General features: G+C 33.3%; 1 protein-coding gene across 2 annotated transcripts in view; it reads right to left on the bottom strand.

Moving 5' to 3' along the window:
• ARID2 (AT-rich interaction domain 2) overlaps positions 1-18,687 on the bottom strand; it is a 189,404-nt gene that overhangs the window by 84,992 nt on the left and 85,725 nt on the right. For both annotated transcript variants that reach the window (XR_012420153.1, XM_045365100.3), the window contains exons 4-6: positions 12,737-12,870; positions 6,422-6,640; positions 2,529-2,596 (exon numbers count right to left, since the gene is read on the bottom strand). Coding sequence is in view for 1 of the 2 variants with exons in the window: in XM_045365100.3 (XP_045221035.1) it covers positions 2,529-2,596; positions 6,422-6,640; positions 12,737-12,870 (421 nt within the window). In the remaining variant the exon portion in view is untranslated. The remainder of the gene's footprint in view (positions 1-2,528; positions 2,597-6,421; positions 6,641-12,736; positions 12,871-18,687) is intronic.

Here is an 18,687-nt window from a genome sequence, read left to right as displayed (position 1 = left end):
AGTATTGGCCTCAAAGAATGAGTTAAGGAGACTTCTCTCCTCTTCAAATTTTTGGAATAGTTTGAGAAGGACTGGTGGTGGTTCTTTTCTGTAAGTTTGGAAGAATTCAGCCATAAGCCATCCAGTCCTGGGCTTTTCTTTGTTGAGAAACTTTTTATTACTGATTGAATCTTGTTACTCTTTATTGGTCTGTTGAGGCTTTCCATTTCTTCCTGGTTCAATCTTGATGGGTTGTATGTGTCCAAGTATTTATCCACTTTTTTCTAGGTTTTCCAATTCATTAGCATAATATTTCAACATAGTCTCTAATGATCATTTATATTTCTGTGGTATCAGCTGCAATGTCTCCTTTTACGTTTCTGACTTTATTTGAGTCTTCTGTCTTTTTTCTTAGCTATTCTAGCTAGTGGTTTCTCAATTTTGTGTATCTTACCAAAAACAACTTTTTGTTTTGTTGATCCTTCGTCTTTTTAGTCTCCATTTAAATTAGTTCTGGTCTGATCTTTATAATTTCTTTCCTCTATTAATTTTGGGTTTGGTTTGGTTTGCTTTTCCAGTTCCTTAAGGTCTATCATTAGGTTGTTTATTTGAAATCTTACAACTTTTTTGATGTAGGTATTTATTGCTATAAGCTTCCCTCTTAGGACTGCTTTTGCTGTATCCAATAGGTTTTGGCATGTTGTGTTTCCATTTTAAATTTCCTTCTTAACTTCTTCCTTGACCTCCAATGGTCATTCGGGAGCACGTTAATTTTCTTGTATTAATACCTGTACATTTTCCAAAGTTCCTCTTATTATTGATTTCTACTTTTATTCCATTGTGATACAAAAAGACACTTGATACTATTTCAATTTTTAAACATTTGTTGAGATTGTGTTGTGGCATACTATATTATCTATCCCAGAGACTGTTCCATGTGTTGATGACAAGAATGTATATTCTGCAGTTGTTAGATAAAATAGTCTATAAATGTCTGTTAAGTCCATTTGGTCTATAGTGCAGATTAAGTCTGATGTTTCTTTCCTGATTTTCTATCTAGACGATCTGTCCAATGCTGAAAGTGGGTAAAGTCCCCAACTATAATTGCATTGGGGTCTGTCTCTTTTTAGCTCTACTAATATTTGCTTTATATATCTGGGGCCTCTACTGTTGAGTGTATATATGATTGTTACATACACCCTTTGCTGCATTGATCCCTTTTTTCATTATGTAATTACCTTTTTTGTCTCTTTTTTGTTCTGTAACTTAGTCTATTTTGTCTGGACAATATCAAAATTTTTACAACTGATTTTTAATATTTAAGTGATTAATCAAACACTAGTAAATAAATGAAAATAAAAAATAAAGTAGCTCCCTAAAACACCACAGTATCATTTTATTTTTTATTTATTTTTATTGATTTATCGGTTGATTTTAGAGACAGGGTCTTGCTCTGCCACCCAGACTAGAGTGCAGTGGCACAATTATAGCTCACTGCAGCCTCAAATTCCCAGGCTCAAGCAAGCAATCCTCCCACCTCAACCTCCCTAGTAGCTGGGACTACAGGCGCACACAACCACACTCAGCTAATTATTTAATATTTTTGTATAATGAAGTTATACAAAAGGGATGGGGTCTAGCTTTGTTGCTTAGGCTTGTCTTGAACTCCTGGCTTCAAGCAATTTTCCCACCTCAGCCTCCTAAAGGGCTGGGATTACAGGTGTGAGACACCACACCCAGCCCAAGAGAGTTACTTTTAAGAAACAAAGTGAATAGATGTAGAAATTTTAGCTGAAGTCACAGCAAGAATGAAGAGTAAGCATACTTGAATGCATCTCGTGAGTTTTAAAGAAAAGGTGTTTAAACAATAATGTTTAATGTGTATGTTCTATTAATAGTAATACTAAAAAATGTACCCTCAGACAGTAAATAAAAGAAGCATCCTGTATTTCCTTGAGAGCCAGCAAAGTTAGACAAGTATAAGTGAGAAAACAATTTACTCAAGTCTTTTTGTAGTTTCTCACTTGAAATTCACAACTACATTTTGTTTCAGAAATATACACCAAGAAAATTTCCTCTAGAAAATGTACTATTATTTACTATACTTACTTATATACTTACTATACTTACTTACTTACTATTATTTACTTACTAATCTTTCAGACCTGTTCTTTTTGAGGATTTGATGGCAGGTCTGGCCCTTCATTCCTTTCTGAATTGCATAGTTTCAGAACACACATACAAATGAAAACTTCCTGAAACCCATCCTCAGAATCCCAGTTGAGAAGAGGGTCATTCAATTGTTTATTGCTATTGTTGTAAGCTACTATTCATGGAAATCAATGAAAATTTTATGTCTGTTCGTGGGTATTCTAAAAGATTTTTCACTCAACTCAATCACAACTTTAAAATCGTTGCATATGGCATATGTATTAGGTAAAGATAGAAGTATAGGTAGTATTATGTTTATTAAATAAGCAACCACTGACCTATTGTTGGCTTAGCTACATGTAACTCAATGATTCGACATTTTAATTAAAATGATTTACCTTAACAAAGTCTCTATCAGTCTTCTCTTTCCATTCTTCTCCAAATACAGTGGAAAAGGATCCTAAAGCTAAAAATAAATAAATAAATAATAGTACATTCAATAAAATGCAATAAATTCCTTTTTTTTTTTTTTTTTTGAGACAGAGTCTCGCTCTGTCGCCCAGGCTAGAGTGCAGTGGCGCGATCTCGGCTCACTGCACTCACCCTGCCTCCGGGGTTCACAGCATTCTCCTGCCTCAGCCTCCCGAGTAGTTGGGACTACAGGTGCATGCCACAATGCCCGGCTAATGTTTTGTATTTTTAGTAGAGACGGGGTTTCACCGTGTTAGCCAGGATGGTCTCGATCTCCTGACCTCGTGATCTGCCCGTCTCAGCCTCCCAAAGTGCTGGGAATACAGGCGTGAGCCACCGCACCTGGCCAATTCTTTCAATTAATTATTTAATAATAGGTAGGCTTGGAAACACAATAAAACTACATCTTAATATATCTTGTGCACTAAAACTTATTTTATAGTAAATGATAGTCATGATAATTTCTTTTGAAATACACTGTTTCCAGATTTAAAGAAAATTCGTGTTCCTACAAATTAATAATATGGACTCTTTCTCATAATAATCATACAGACAATAAAGAGGCGAAGAGTACTTAAGAGTTACTCCACATTGGCTTTCATTTATACAGAAGAAAAATATTAAAATATCAAATTGAGGTTATTGCTATTAGATTTCCAGGCTATCATTTAAAATTTTCATATTAATTTCAGAAATACTTGCATAATTCACAATTCAAAAAACATAGAGAGCAAGGCACTCCATGGAAATAATTCCCACAATTCCCATAAATCTCCTTTAAGGAAAATTCTCAGGCCTACATCAAGTTTGTGTTTCTCGATAAAGTTGCTTTATCAACGACTTTATGACTTTTGAAAAGTCAAACCATCTGTTTTCATAAGCTTCTTCTTAATAATACTCTGTCTCTCATCCACATGTGGCCCTTACTTCCCCACCAAAAAACTTAAGGCATATAGATAGTTACATCCTGTATTATTTTTTCTCCTTTATGCTGCTAGCTCAAATTGTCAATATGGGATCAGACTATAAAGCAGTATGATTCAAATGTCTAAGCGGTGATACAATATGTTTTTGTCCTTAAAAATTAAGTAAATTCTGTATCAACTATCACATTAATTTCGTGATGAAAGCTACTGGTTTTAGAAAACAAAAAGAAAATTATACAATGACAACTGTTAAAAGAAAAACTAGTTGTTATGAACATTAATCTTTAAAAAAACAAAACCTTAAGCTTCCTTATTGGATGTGTTATGAGAAGCACAGCAAATTGGTATGTTTTCTCTCATAAGAGATTTATGAACTCTTGGGCAATCTTATTACCCTTTAAGTATGAACCTAATATTGAGTTAAAATTGAGTAAAATAAAGTTTGTGAAGTACTCTGGCTAGAATAAGAATTTTCATCTTAAAAAATATTTAAAAGGGTGAGAAATAACATTTTAAACATAAATTATGTTCACTAATGATTTTACTACTGAAATTAAGGTCATGAGGAAGTAATATAAAGAACAGATACAAATGTTTTGAATAAACAAATTAACTACAGTGACCTCAAAAAGCATTTCATAAAATACCAAATTTATATATAAGTAGCAGCTTAACCAGCAAAATGAAGCCCACACACCACCAAAGGCAGACAAGGTTTTCTTTGTCCTGAAAAAAAACCTTATCAAAAACTTCCCTGGGGGCCAGGCATGGTGGCTCACACCTATAATCCCAGCACTCTGGGAGGCCAAGGCAGGCAGATCACTTGAGGCCAGGAGTTTGACACACCTGGCCAACATGAGGCCCTGTATCTACTAAAAATATAAAAATTAGGCAGGTGTGGTTGTGCTTGCCTGTAGTCCTAGCTACTTGGGAGGCTAAGGCACGAAACTGCTTGAACCTTGGAGGCGGAGGTTGCAGTGAGCCAAGATTGCACCACTGCATTCCAGCCTGGGGGACAGAGCAAGATTCTGTCTCTAAAAAAAAAACTCCAAAAAACAAACAAACAAAAAAACCCAAAAAAAACCCACCAAGCAAATAACATCCCTGGGAAAAGAATACAGGGTAGAAACATAAAATTGAAAAATGAAATTTCTTATCACATAGAATTTTTATTATACTTCTTCAAACACACAAAATACGTAAATATTCTACTTTCTAAAAGAAGTGGCATCTACATTTCTCTCTCAATTAAAATCTCATGCCCTAAAAATCAAATTGAAGCCTCTCAAAGTCTAACCAAATAAAATATATCTATAACCTTCAAACTCCAAAGAGAATTATTTTTATCATGTAAAACTATTGTTTGAAATATAAGGTCTTCATAAAGTCCCTACGTACTCTGGAACTAAACTTTCTGTGACTTTGAATGACAGAAACTATACCCAAATGGCACTTGCTAAATTAATGCTGTTTAGCATTATTATACTACATAATAATTTAGTCTTTTAAACAAAATGCCTGAAGAATGCATGAAGATAAATTAGGTCGAAAGAAGCTCTTGTCTTAGTGCACCCAAACTGGTAAGAATACTTCTATCATATACCCAACTTAAATTATTTACATGTAATTCTATTCAATGATTAAATGTTAAGACTTAAAATTATTCTGATTTGAGAATATAAATTCTTTTCAAAGGCTTCATTTTAAGGTTTCTAAAAAATGTGAAACAATTTTCAACTCCATTCTACATTAAATGCTGAAAGTTGTATTTGGAAGCTCAAAATAAAATAATGGAAATCAAAGAATATAAAAGTGATGTGAAAAGCCATCAAATTTATATCTTCAAAATTATGACAAAAACTGAGAAGTAACCATCTTTCTTCCCCCATCCCCACCCATGTAACTAAGAATAGTTTTGGACAAGTTAAGAAACTAATTTTCACTTTTATTTAATTTTAAAATCATTTTCAATATAAAATATGTGCCAAATTTCAAAGAATCCTACCTAGATAATCCCAAATAAAACACTACTTGACCCAAATCAAATTGAAGAAAAATAAATTATTTTGCTGTCTCGCTATTTAAAAAACAAAAAAGTCATAAAATGTTACAACAGGTTTTCTCAAAGACTCTGCTACTGTGCTATATATATAATTTCCTAAAAGATAAAATACTTTCAATGTATGTCAATACCTTACACTGGAATAGGATATACTTCTAGCAAAAAATGGGGTTGGAATTGGGGAGAGTCTGAAAGCAAGAAATAATTTTATACCAATAACTTCAGCTAACACAGATATTTTACAAAAGAGAAACTGAGCAGGGAAAGATTTCAAAATATTATTTCTACATCTGTATTAAACTGCAAGAGAAAACTGAGTAATTTGATCCGTGTGGTAATCTAGCCTGAATAAGAGATAATTTCAGAAGAGATAAATAAATTGATTTATCAAAACCCACAACTAGCAAATCCTACAAGTAAAAATGATATGAAGCCTTTGATAAGCCTTACTTTGATGATTTAGAAGGCAAATTTTCAAATGCATTGACCTAAAATATTTTAGTTAAAAATTATAGCCACACATTAGCAGAAATAGACTTCAGAAAACAATTTCTTCCAGATTCTAGTTTTCTTTGTCAAAATCTTGTAGCAAGTAATCATCTCAACTCAGGAAACCTATATATTACTCCAACTTAAAAACCAGGACTTTTACTTCAAAAACACTGAGACAAAATTACTATTTAAATATTTAAGGTTAAAAATCCCCCAAACATTCATTATCTTAAATAATGCATTTAATATAAAAAGACAGAATAAAGAATGCTATTATGTTAACAAACAAAAAAAAAACTTTTACAGAATAATTATATAATACATTCAGCTTAAAACTTACTGTCATCAAACACCCCAGCATTAGCAAGTAGTAAAGTGATGATTTTAGGATCTTTTTCAAGTTGCATGACGTGCTTGCTTTCATTTGATAGGAGAGTGCATACATTAATAGCAAAGTCCACTTCATTTGGGAGTCCAGATAACAGTGAAAGCACCAATTTATTATAATCATTTGGCGAATTAAAGTCCATAGACAGCCCATAACTTTGACGCAGATAATCTAACACAGAAAAAAAAAATACCTTAAGTATATCAAAGATCAGTTACCTCTATGGTGAATATCTCTTTAATACAGAACACAGCTTTATTTTATATATATATATAAAAAACATAAACTGATTAGACATTCAAAACTTCTTAGGTTTACTAATTATTAAAATTACATTATTGAAAAGGTATTAAAATACCAAAACGTACATACCATTTCGCCATCATTGCCAAAATATTTTTGAATCAGTATTTTAATTGACCTGTCTTCACTTTTTTTATTTTCTGAGACATGTCTGGCTCTGTTGCCCAGGATGGAGTGCAATGTCGTGATCATAGCTCACTGCAGCCTCAATCTCCCAGGCTCAAGTGACCCTCCCACCTCAGCCTCCTGAGTAGCTAGGACTACAGGAAGGCGCCACTATGCCCAACTAATTTTATTTTTAGTAGAGACAGATCTCCCTATGTTGCCCAGGCTGGTCTCAATCTACTGAGTTTCCGCAATCCTCCTGCTGTGGCCTCCCAAAGTGCTGCATTACATGCATGAGCCCTGTGCCCAGACTAACCTACACTTTTTACTATTGCATTTCAAAGGACTTGTTCCAAATTACTGCAATATCATTAACATAGTAAAACCCATGCTAATTTTAGTTCTACAGTTCTAAGTTTTGACAGATGTATAGTTTAAATCATCACAGTCAAGACACGAGTATTTCTATCACTACAAAAAGTTTCTCACGCTCAATTCCATCCCCTACCACTAGGTACTACAAATTTCCTTTCCTATCATTTTATTTCAAACTGCCAAATAAGTGGAATCACACAATATAGTCTTTTGTTGTCTGGTTTCTTTTATTTAGCAAAGTGCTCTTGAGATTCATATCCCCGTTGATGTGTGCATCAGTAGTCCATACCTTTTTAAATGCAGTTTGTTTATCCATTCCTTAGTTGAGGGACATTTAGATTGTTTCCAATTATTGGTGAGTACTAATAAATCTCCCTATAAACACAGACAGGATTTTGTGGGGACATATTTTTTTCATTTCTCTTGCATAAATACCTAGAAGTGGGATTACTGGGTCACACATAAATGTATCCTTAACTCTGTAAGAAACTGTGAAACTGTTTTCCAAAGTGGCTGTAACATCTTGCATTTCCATCAGCAATATACAGAGTTCCTATTGCTCTCCATCTTGGCCAGCACTTAATATTGTCAGTTCTAAATATTCTAAATGAGTCCTTTGTTTTTTATTTGCTTTGCGCATAATTTCTCCCTGTCAGTGGCTTATCTTTTCATTTTCTTAAGTGTCTTTAAACAGAAATAATAATTTTGATGAAGTCTGAGTTATAAATATTTACTTTTATGGTTCCTGCTTTTGTGTCCTAAGAAATCTTTGCCTAAACCAAAGCAACTAAGATTTTCCACAGGAGAATTAATTTAAAACATTTTAAAAACTTTGAAGATGGGAAAAAGTGGGCTTACAGAAACTAAGATACTATATAATCATAATTCACATACATAAAAAAGTTGTATTTTTAGAAATAACTGAATCCTAATGGGGGTAGTTTAGACCTTGGCAACTATGTCCTGAGACAAATATCACAAGTACATTGTTTCAAATAAAGCTGTAACAAGTTTAAGGGAAAAGGCAAAAAACTAAAATTTAAACATTTAAGATGATTTCAGGCTGGGCATGGTGGCTCATGCCTATAATCCTAACACTTTGGGAGGCTGAGGCAGGAAGATCACAAGGCCAGGAGTTCAAGACCAGTCTGGGCAACATAATGAGATGCTGTCTCTACCAAAAATTTAACAATTTGTTAGTTGTAGTGGTGTGTGCTGTAATCCTAGCTGTTTGGGAGGCTGAGCTGGGAGGATTGCTTGAGTCCAGGAGGTCAAGGTTCCAGTGAGCTACAGTTAAGCTACTGCACTTCAGCCTGCGCTACTGAGTGAGACCTATCTCTTAACAACAATAAGGAAAGAATATTTCAGAAATATCTGAATATTTTAAAAGTTAAAACACACACACACATACAATCTCTTTAAGTAGGGTGCAAGTAGAAATCTACTGTCACAACACACCACAGAAGAAAATTATGTAAGTAAAGAATTTCATTTTGAAATGCGGACAGTTGAAGAGACACACTTCTTCAATTCTAAACTATTCTAGGAGTGTCTCCAACACAATGAAGAAATTCTACAACACAGTTATTAATGGCTATGACACAGATTCTTTACAACATTTAAAGCTGGACAATAAGAATATATTGTTCACTTTTGATAATCCTTATAAATGAAATTTCTCATAAGTAACATCAAATAAATATCTGGAGAAAAAGTAATGAAACTTCTATGAATATAGGAGCAGACTTTCATATTCTATACTGCAAACTGGATTGATGATAAGCCAAGTCATAGCAACAATTAATTTATATTTTTTAGATTCCACATAGCTTTCAGGTAAATCTGAACAGAAAAAAATATGGAACCCATATTCCTTATCTGTCACAGTCCTGAAGTTTATGTGTTTTCAATATGATCTTAGAATTGTTCTATTTCCTACTGTAAAATGACAGATACTCCATTCAATATATCCTTACCTGAATGACTTTGTCAAAGACATCTTCAATTAGAGTAAGATAAATAAACATAACAATTATGAAATATCCTTTAATTATATTTAAACATTTAGTAGTAAAGTGATGATTTTAGGATCTTTTTCAAGTTGCATGAAGTGCTTGCTTTCATTTGATAGGAGACTGCATATATTAATAGCAAAGTCCACTTCATTTGGGAGTCCAGATAACAGTGAAAGCCCCAATTTATTATAATTATTTGGCGAATTAAAGATTCCTAAGATAATTATGTAGGAGAAAATGCTTACAAAATGTTAAGATCCTCCTTTCATTCCCTCAAAGAGATACGGTTGAGTAGCTATAATTTTATAACCGGAATGAGGTGGGAAGTTTATTATTTTTTTTGAGATAGAGTTTCACTGTGTCGCCCAGGCTACTGGAGTGCTGTGGATTTCGGCTCACTACCACCTCTGCCTCCTGGGTTCAAGCAATTCTCCTGCCTCAGCCTCCCGAGTAGTTGGGATTGCAGGCATGCAACACCACACCCGGCTAATTTTTGTATTTTTAGTAGAAACAGGGTTTCACCATGTTGGCCAGGCTGGTCTCAAACTCCTGACCTCAGGTGATCCAACAGCCTCAGTCTCTCAAAGTGCTAGAATTACAGGTGTAAGCCACCGTGCCCATCCATATTTTCAACATTCTTGATTTAAAGTTTATACAAGTGGGTCACTACTGACAAATTTAATCTGAGGCAGTCAATTCTCTTTGTTTTCAATTTAGAAGAAAGGGAGATTTGTTCCTGGAATGTTGTTTATGTACACTGTAGAAATTCTATGATATATTCTGTCCATATACATTGGCAGTGATTGTTGTAGTCCAAATGTCTGTTAGAATATGTAACACTTAAAGAAAATCTTTACTCAAATACAGTTAATAAAAAATTTTTATATCTTCCTGCATGAAACCCAAAATTTAAGTACCAAAAATGCATATGGACCAGGTACTTGGCTTCACTTTATTAAAATGATTGAGTTGGATTAAATAATAATAATAATAATAATAATCCACCCAATAATTCTGCAGAAATGATTGTACCCAATCAATACCAAGGAAAAAAAGAGAAAGAAGGAAACCAAAATATTAGGTATGCAATGTCAAAAACAGTATGAAATGCAAATGAATGATAAAACCACTATGTATGGATGCCAATATTGAAGAATCTTAAAGCTTAAAGCAAAATCCATAATTTTTTTTTGCCATTTAGTTATTGGCCAAAAGTAGTCAATATCCTCAAAGGCAAATTCAGGTCCACATTCTATCAGTGTACGATGTTCTATATTCTAGCACTACTAACCACTGAAATTTATTATACTACCACTCAAAATATTTTAGAACAGCTTTTCTTAATGTTAACCATAAAAGTACCTCTGGATAAATACATTTATCCAAAGCTACAAGGGGAATAAGGCTGTATGACCAAAGATGTAAACACAAATCTTCTCAAAGTTCTAAATAAATTTATTTAAATATTCTCAATCTATCATTAGATAATTTCATTTTGGTGGGTTTTTTTTTTTAGAACACATGCGCGCACACACACACACACGGGGCTTACTCTATTTTCCTTAATAACACATTAAAAGAAAAATGAGTTAATGACTTATTTGCTTCATATGTTGATAATCATGTCAATTTTTAGAATACTGTCATGATGTTGCTATGGCTCTTTCTAGAAAAATATAAAGTATAAATGCTGCCCTGAAATTCTACTCCTTTTCAGTTTGAATTAGATATTCTGTAAATTGATGTTCCCCATCAGTTCCCAGTTTCTTCCTCTTCATGAATCTCCAATCCTGACTTTGTTAAACATGTTACATATAAATCATAACTGTTTAGATTCTCTTAAAACAAATCAGACATATAATAGCATATCAGAAAGGGGCTGTTATAACAACAGGTTAAGCAATTCTGGCATTCCTTTAACCTGTGTAGCTGTATCAGTAACTTTCATTATAGGCTTCCGAAATACCAAAAATATTTCACATGATCCTTCTTAGGGCAGATCAATAGAAAATGGGGAAAAAAAACAGATTCAGGGGGAAAATCTATTTTAAACAAGACCAAACATAGAAAAGTGTTTGTTTGGGAACAGTAGTAGCAGACACCAAACTCTATTTAAGATACAAGGATTAATAGCTCTGCTGTTATTGTAATACACAGATCACACAGAGTTGTAAGTTGAAAATGATCTTTAAAGGTCATTAGTACAACATCTCATTCGATGTAGGAATACCTTTTATAACATCCTTGAATTAGATAATAGTCATTAGCTCTTTTTAGAAACAAGCAGCATATCACCTAACAAGTCACCCCATTTTATCTTATCAGCATAAACTATTAGCAAGCATTTCTAAAGGTGACTTAAAATATTCTCCTTTACTCTTGGTTCGTGCAGTAAAAACTATTCATTAAAAACAAAGCTAGGTTTGGTTGGCACTCCCTGCTTCACTCCTACCCCAATTATACAAAAGCATCAGATGAAGCCTCTTCTAATGGAGATCACAGATTCTAAAAGAAGATTCTATTTCTTTAGTCATTACTGATTAGGGAAGAAATACGAAGTCAAATTCAACTTTTAAGAAACTATGAAAATAGACAATGCAAAAAAAAAAAAAAAAAGTGGATGATATTGATGATAGTCCACAAATGAAACAGCATAAATCCAAGGACAACCTGTAAGAGTACAGAACTAGTACCAGTAAATAGTAATAATAATAAATATTTAGAATAATTGTAATTCTTATAAAGAACATAGCTTAAAAAAAAGTATCTCTTTTTTTTTTTTTAGGCCAAATATTAGTGAATGGAAAAACAAAGATGTCTATCTCCTTAGACCTCTCTTCCTAGCCATCACAGTCCTGACCTCCAGAGGCACTGAAAACTGGAGCCCCTGTCTACTCCACTCAAGAAAGTATCAACACTCGGATTGGTTTTTATCCAATTTGAGTCCAGCTTTTTTCAAGCTGTGGATTCCTCTATAACCATTACAAGAATGACAAGTGAAAAAAAGTCTTCCTGGTACCATGGGCACGAAAATAGAATAATTAGAAACATTTCTGAGAATTCTGATGCTGGAAATCCCATTAATGTTAGAAAATCTAATAGACTCTATAAGAAAATTCTTGGTCTCCTGATTCCTAACAGGATATTCCTCTTCTTATTTTAGTGACTATTTAGTATAAACTGATCATAAGTCAGAGCAATAAGGAAAAATCATTACTTGAAACTGAAAGTGTTTTATAACTAAAAATTCCTGCCACTAAAATTCTCAAGCAACCTGTGATACCAATTAGATGCTCTGATACCAATTAGATGCTCTGATACCAATTAGATGTCAATCTTTGAAAGCTGCATTACCTTAAGGCCTTAAGTGTTCTCATGTGCAAAGGAAGGGACTAACTCATTGGATGATGTCTATTTTCCTAATTCAAAACTGCGGACCTATATCCTGTTAATTTGCAGTGATATTTACCTGACACACTGTGTTGCTGGTAATTGTAGGAAGATGGAATTGCACCAATAGGAAGCTGTGGCTTTGGATTGCCTGGTGGTACCTCATCATCATCCTCCCCAAAATGATGAACTTTCTCGTACTTTTCTAGGTAACTAAAACAGAAAAACAGCACAGCAAACATTTAAAAATAGATTTATTATCTTATTTTTAACTCTCACTACGTATATTTTCCTTTTCTAAACAATAATCTAAAAAAATTAATAAAAATACCATAAACCTCTTATATTAGAACAGTAACTTCAGTTTAGAGCAAGATAAACTGCAGATAAACACAATGCAATGGTTCTAAAAGTATTTTTATATTTTCAGAAAAGACCACACCACTACTCAAGTAACAATACAAAAATAGAGCATATCAGATGAAAACTACATGTAGATGAACAATACCTTTATTTATTTGTAAAAATTATATATGGTCATTACAAAAACCAATGTGAAAATTAGAAGATTCTCTAACCCCTGACCTCTACAAATTCACTTATCAGCAATAACAACAGGCTCATGTGCAAACCTAATTATATTTTCTGAGAATATCTTTATTTAATAATATATTTTAGAGGTCTAAATATACCAACACATACTGTACTACCTCATTCTTTTGTAACAGCTATACAGTATTTGATCCTATTGATACATTAGAATTCAAATAGTTCTCTAGCAATACATTTAGGGTATTTTCAGTTCTGTTTTTTTGGTAATAAACTTAATCCATACACTTGTTTTATATTTTCTCTTAATAGGTATTAGAAAGGTATGCTCACATTTTAGACATCAATATGGCCAAACTGCAATCCAAAAGTAGTATGCCTAATACATTTTGACCAATTTATAAGACAGTGTATCCCCCCACTGTACCACCATTACTGAGTATAATCAATCTTAACTAGGATTAAATTTTCAAATTCATAATACCTCATCATCTACCAGTTTATAGTAAGATTCCCAAGTAAGATGTGATTTTAAAACAGGGAAACAATTAGTCGAAACCATGTCAAACACAACACTAACATAGCTGTTACTATACTTCACAGGTAAGAAGTTAAACAGATTGATATACACTAACTTATATGTACCAAAGAAAAGTTCTACATGTGATTATTTTACAGATCAATCCTTTTAGCATTCCCAATCTAGGCAGGCGCTGAGTCCATTTGGAGCTACTTTAAAAGCTCGGCAGCTACCTACCCTCTGCTTTTTTAAGACAGCTGAGGTAGGGGAGGTGGGCATCAATGAAGATGTAAGATTATCCTGGAAGTATTATTTTTAGTACTAAACCTTAAATTTCAAGGAGGGATGAATGGAAGCTATAATTTTATAAATATAAAAATTAATGGCATGAAAAATCATTATCATTCCTCATTTTCCCCTTCCAGCTTTACAAGGCACGATAATTCACATCCTTGAACCTGGAAAAGAATTAAACTGTCCCTTTCCATTACTTCCAAGTTCCCCACATAAGCCTAATTTGAGCAAGAAACTCTTTCCTAGCAGGTAGCTTGATAGATAATGAATCCAATATTTTTCTTTATGGTTGTAGATAAAACATACTGAAGCCGAGACATACACACAGATATAACTGAGCACTGAAAATGGTAGGCAAGTGTAACCATTTCAACCTGACTGTGAGTATGTCCCTTGCAGATAGAATTTACAGTCTAAAAACATAAAACAGAACAAAAAGATGATTAAAAGGGGGCAGTCCTTCTCTAGTATAAACCCACAACGAACTTAAATAGGTAAATGAATCAAGCCCATTCTTTTTAAATTGCTAAAGCAGGTATCACAGAAAGAAAAAATATATATAAATGTAGACATAAACAGTACACTGGAAACACAGCTGCTCAAAATTTATGTGGTATCTTTTCTGCAAATGAAGGGTAATATATGTCACATAAAATCACTTGGATAATAGTATTCATAGAGGTATTTTAGATAGTACAATCTTTTAGAATTGTTTGAACTCATTGTGGAACGGTTAAAACAGACTACAGATAAATAATCTTTATGAAATAATTGTTATCTAATCAAAATAACAATGAAGCTTTAGAATTTTAAAATCAAAATCCTATCACTAAATAACAGGTTTAGGATGCTCTTCATAAGTTATCATTCAGTACAGTAGATTTAAAATTTACATGTTTTTCAGGGCGGGTGCAGTGGCTCACACCTGTAATCCCAGTACTTTGGGAGATGAGGCAAGCATATCTCTTGAGGCCAAGAGTTCGAGGCCAGCCTGGCCAACATGGCAAAAAGCCACCTCTACTAAAAAATACAAAAATTAGCCAGACGTGGTAGCGCACGCCTCTAATCCCAGATACTCAGGTGGCTGAAGTACAAGAATTGTTTGAACCTGGGAGGCTGGGTTGCAGTGAGCCAAGATTGCGCTACTGCACTCCAGCTGCCTGGGCGATAGGGCAAAGACTTCGTCTCAAAACACAAACACACACACACACACACACACACACACACACACACACACTTTTCATAACAGCCGGGAGATAAAACAACATTGTTAGTAAAGAAAGGTTATAAACAGGAACTCGTCCCTTCCAAAACACCCAAAATGGAACATAAGAGATGTGGAGTGAACTGACAACACTATATACTCATCATAAACCATATATATTATTATATACATAAAACCCTATATAATGCAAAGTTTCATTAGGTTTTAAAAATACATCATTTCTGGTCCCTTGTAATAGTCTAACAGTATTCTTCCAAGCAGATTCTTTGCACAATTCCAATCCCCAGAAATTTATGATTTAGGCTGTTATGATTTTGAAATTTTTATTTCCCTGGCTTGAAGGCCAGTACTTGTTCTCACTGTCATTATTAAATATTTCCAAATGAGATGCAAAAAGATTTTGGCACCCTCTCAATAAATACGCACAAAGTTGGTTTTCTTGATTTTTCAGTTATACTTCTAAAAACTAAAAAGTATTAACCAACTAGAGAACACAGCTAAAACACAAAGTTACATTTCAAAGTGCAAGTGTTCTGGTTTCATTCTCTAACATGACCTTGAGTTTACACAGATCTACTGTATTCACCCATTAAACTACAAATGCTAGACTGCACATTTCTTTCTCTTTCTCCTCAAAAATCGACGACATAACTTTGAACAGTTAACATATTATTCAAAAAAGTATTTGCTGAGCTCCTATAAGTAACCTGCCAGTACATTACATATTTAACTCAAAACTAGTGAAATATTGTAATCCAGAAAAAGTTTAAATGTGACCAATACAATGGGGGAAAAAGAGTCCATTCAAAACAGCATCAAATAATATGAGCACTACTATAGTGACTGTGGGGAAATTTAACGTATCTCTTATAATATCTGACAGATTAAGTAGACAAAAAAATAAATTAGGTCACAGAAGACTTGAATATCATCACCAAGATGATACTGGACACATAATGACTTCCTTTTAGAATCTTAATGGAAATTTTAAAACTGATCATATATCAATTCACACAGAAAACTACAATAAATTTAAGATTACATGTTGTATAGGGCACATTTTCTAACCACAATGCAATTCAAGAAATTTCTTTCTTAGAAGAAATCAAATTCTTGTAAAATTAGAACTAACTTTTTCTTATGCGAAATTCCAAACCCATATGCAAAAGTATAGAAACTAACATAAGAGTATCTATCAATAGATATCAATTTACGGTCAATCTTGTTTTATTACAACCACAGTTACCCATCTTGACAACCAAATCTCTCCCAGATTTTTTTAAAGCAATTCTCAGATATTATATAACATCATCTGTAAATATTTTGGTAGAATACTTAGAAACTAAAACTGTAACAACCACCACCACCACCAATCAAGAAAACTCTTGACTACTCTTGGATAAAGGAAAAAAAATTAACTCTATGACAGAAACACTTCCATATTAACAAAACCTTTTGAAACGTTACAAAAAAAAGATGATACGGCAACGACTCATATTCACTTCTTCCTTTAAACCCAATTACAATAAACTTTAGAGAGAAAAATGAAGAGATATTAGCATAATTTCTCAGTTAAAAACTTTTATAAATTCTGATAAATTTAAAGCAACTTCAAGGATCCACAAGGCCAACTTGCAAAGCACATCTTGAGAGAGTAATATGGTCTGGTGGATCGTAGGCCGATACACTTAAAAAGGCAAGTTCAATTTGGATTTCCCTTAGCTCCTGGGGAGCTACAGAAAGTGACAATGTGTTTCAAAAGGGGAATCAGAGAGTAACAACTATTTTTTAAAAGATTTATTGAAAGTTGGGTTGAAATAGGTGGTTTTCCAAGAAAGCAAGGTCCTTTATAAACTTCAACTTGTAACTTCTTTGTCAAAATGAGCCCAAAGACCAAGGGGATGTGAAGCAACTATGAGAAGCACCAGCATGGAATGACTGGTGTCATCCAGCGACAGGGACCTACACTGATGTGGTAACTTCAAGATGAAAACACTAGGCAAAAAAATCAAGTACAGTAGCTTGGAAACCATAAAAACAATAAAGTTTCTCTGCCAGGACTTCCAAAAGAGAGAGATACAAGAGAGCATTAAAGAGTAAATTTGACAGTGTAGATCACATCAGTAATGTACAAAGTAAGCCTAAGAAACTGTTCTATATGGAAAGGAAATAAACTAATGGAAGTAAGTAGTGGACAAAAATGAAAGATATGTATGATAAATAAAAGCTCAAACACAGAAAGAAAAAATTTTAAAACCGGTAGTCCTATAGGAGAGACCGGAAAAAATGAAACAGAAGCAAAAATCATTGATGTAACAGAAGAATGTCTTTAACTGAAAGGCATGAAAGGATGTAAACATCAAAAAGTTCCCTGGGGCTAGGGTGTCTGGGTACATGGGTCACCAGGCAAAACGTAAAGAAAATAGAAAAATACTCAGACATATCTTGATCAAAGATTTAAGCTTCAAAAATAGAGAAGATTTTTAGAACTATCCAGAACCACCATCCTGCCCCCACCAAAAAAAAAAAAAAAATTACATAGAACATTTAAATCAGGATCTGATTTCCCTCCAAACTTAATTGCCAGAAGATAATGAACAAATATCAGAGTTTGGGAAGAAAGGTTATTTCACAGGAGTTTCCTACCCAATTGTGTTTCTCAACTAAGACAACAGAAATTCATTTTCAGATATGCAGACTCAGAAAGAATAAAGTCACATAGCTCTCTGGACAAAAACAAACAAATAGTCTGATAGATGAATCAAAATTAAGAAATGGTTAGAAACACAGAACAAAATTACTCTTGGTGATTACCAAGAGGGGAAGTGATAGGGGAAAAAGGGAGATGTTGGTCAATGGGTACAAACATTCAGCTACAATATGAATAAGTTCAGAGGATCTAATATGCAGGATGGGGATTATAGGTAACAATGCTGAATTGTATACTTTATTTGAAATTTGCTTAAATGTTCTCACCACAAAACAAAAAGGGTAACTAGGTAAGCTGACAGCTGTGTTAACTAACTTCATTTCACAAAACATGTATACAAAACCATCACGTTGTACAGCTTAAAATCATATGATTTTATTTGTCAATTATACCTCAGTAAAGCTGGAAATTTTTTTAAAATTACAGAATGGTTAAGTAGCAATACAGATGACTAATAATAAGAAAGTAAACTCAGATATTAGTCTCAATAATAACTATTATATATACAAGAGAAAGCAATTGTGATTGGTAATTAAGAATATGAAGATGTAAAACTATTAAAATAATTTGAAAACAATACTCCTTATCTGAATTTTCAAGAACTTTTCCACATAAATGGGAAAAGAAAAGTAGTATGAATTAAAGCTCTACTCTGTATGTTACTTGTACAGGAAGACTGAACAAAAGGTTTATTCTCACAGTTCATATTAAGGTAAAAAGAGGTTATCAGCT

Source organism: Macaca fascicularis, chromosome 11, assembly GCF_037993035.2.
Source record: "Macaca fascicularis isolate 582-1 chromosome 11, T2T-MFA8v1.1".
In the NCBI taxonomy this organism is placed as follows: Eukaryota; Metazoa; Chordata; class Mammalia; order Primates; family Cercopithecidae; genus Macaca; species Macaca fascicularis.
The sequence above is the reverse complement of the archived record's forward strand: the minus strand, read 5'-3'. Positions and strand labels throughout refer to the sequence as shown.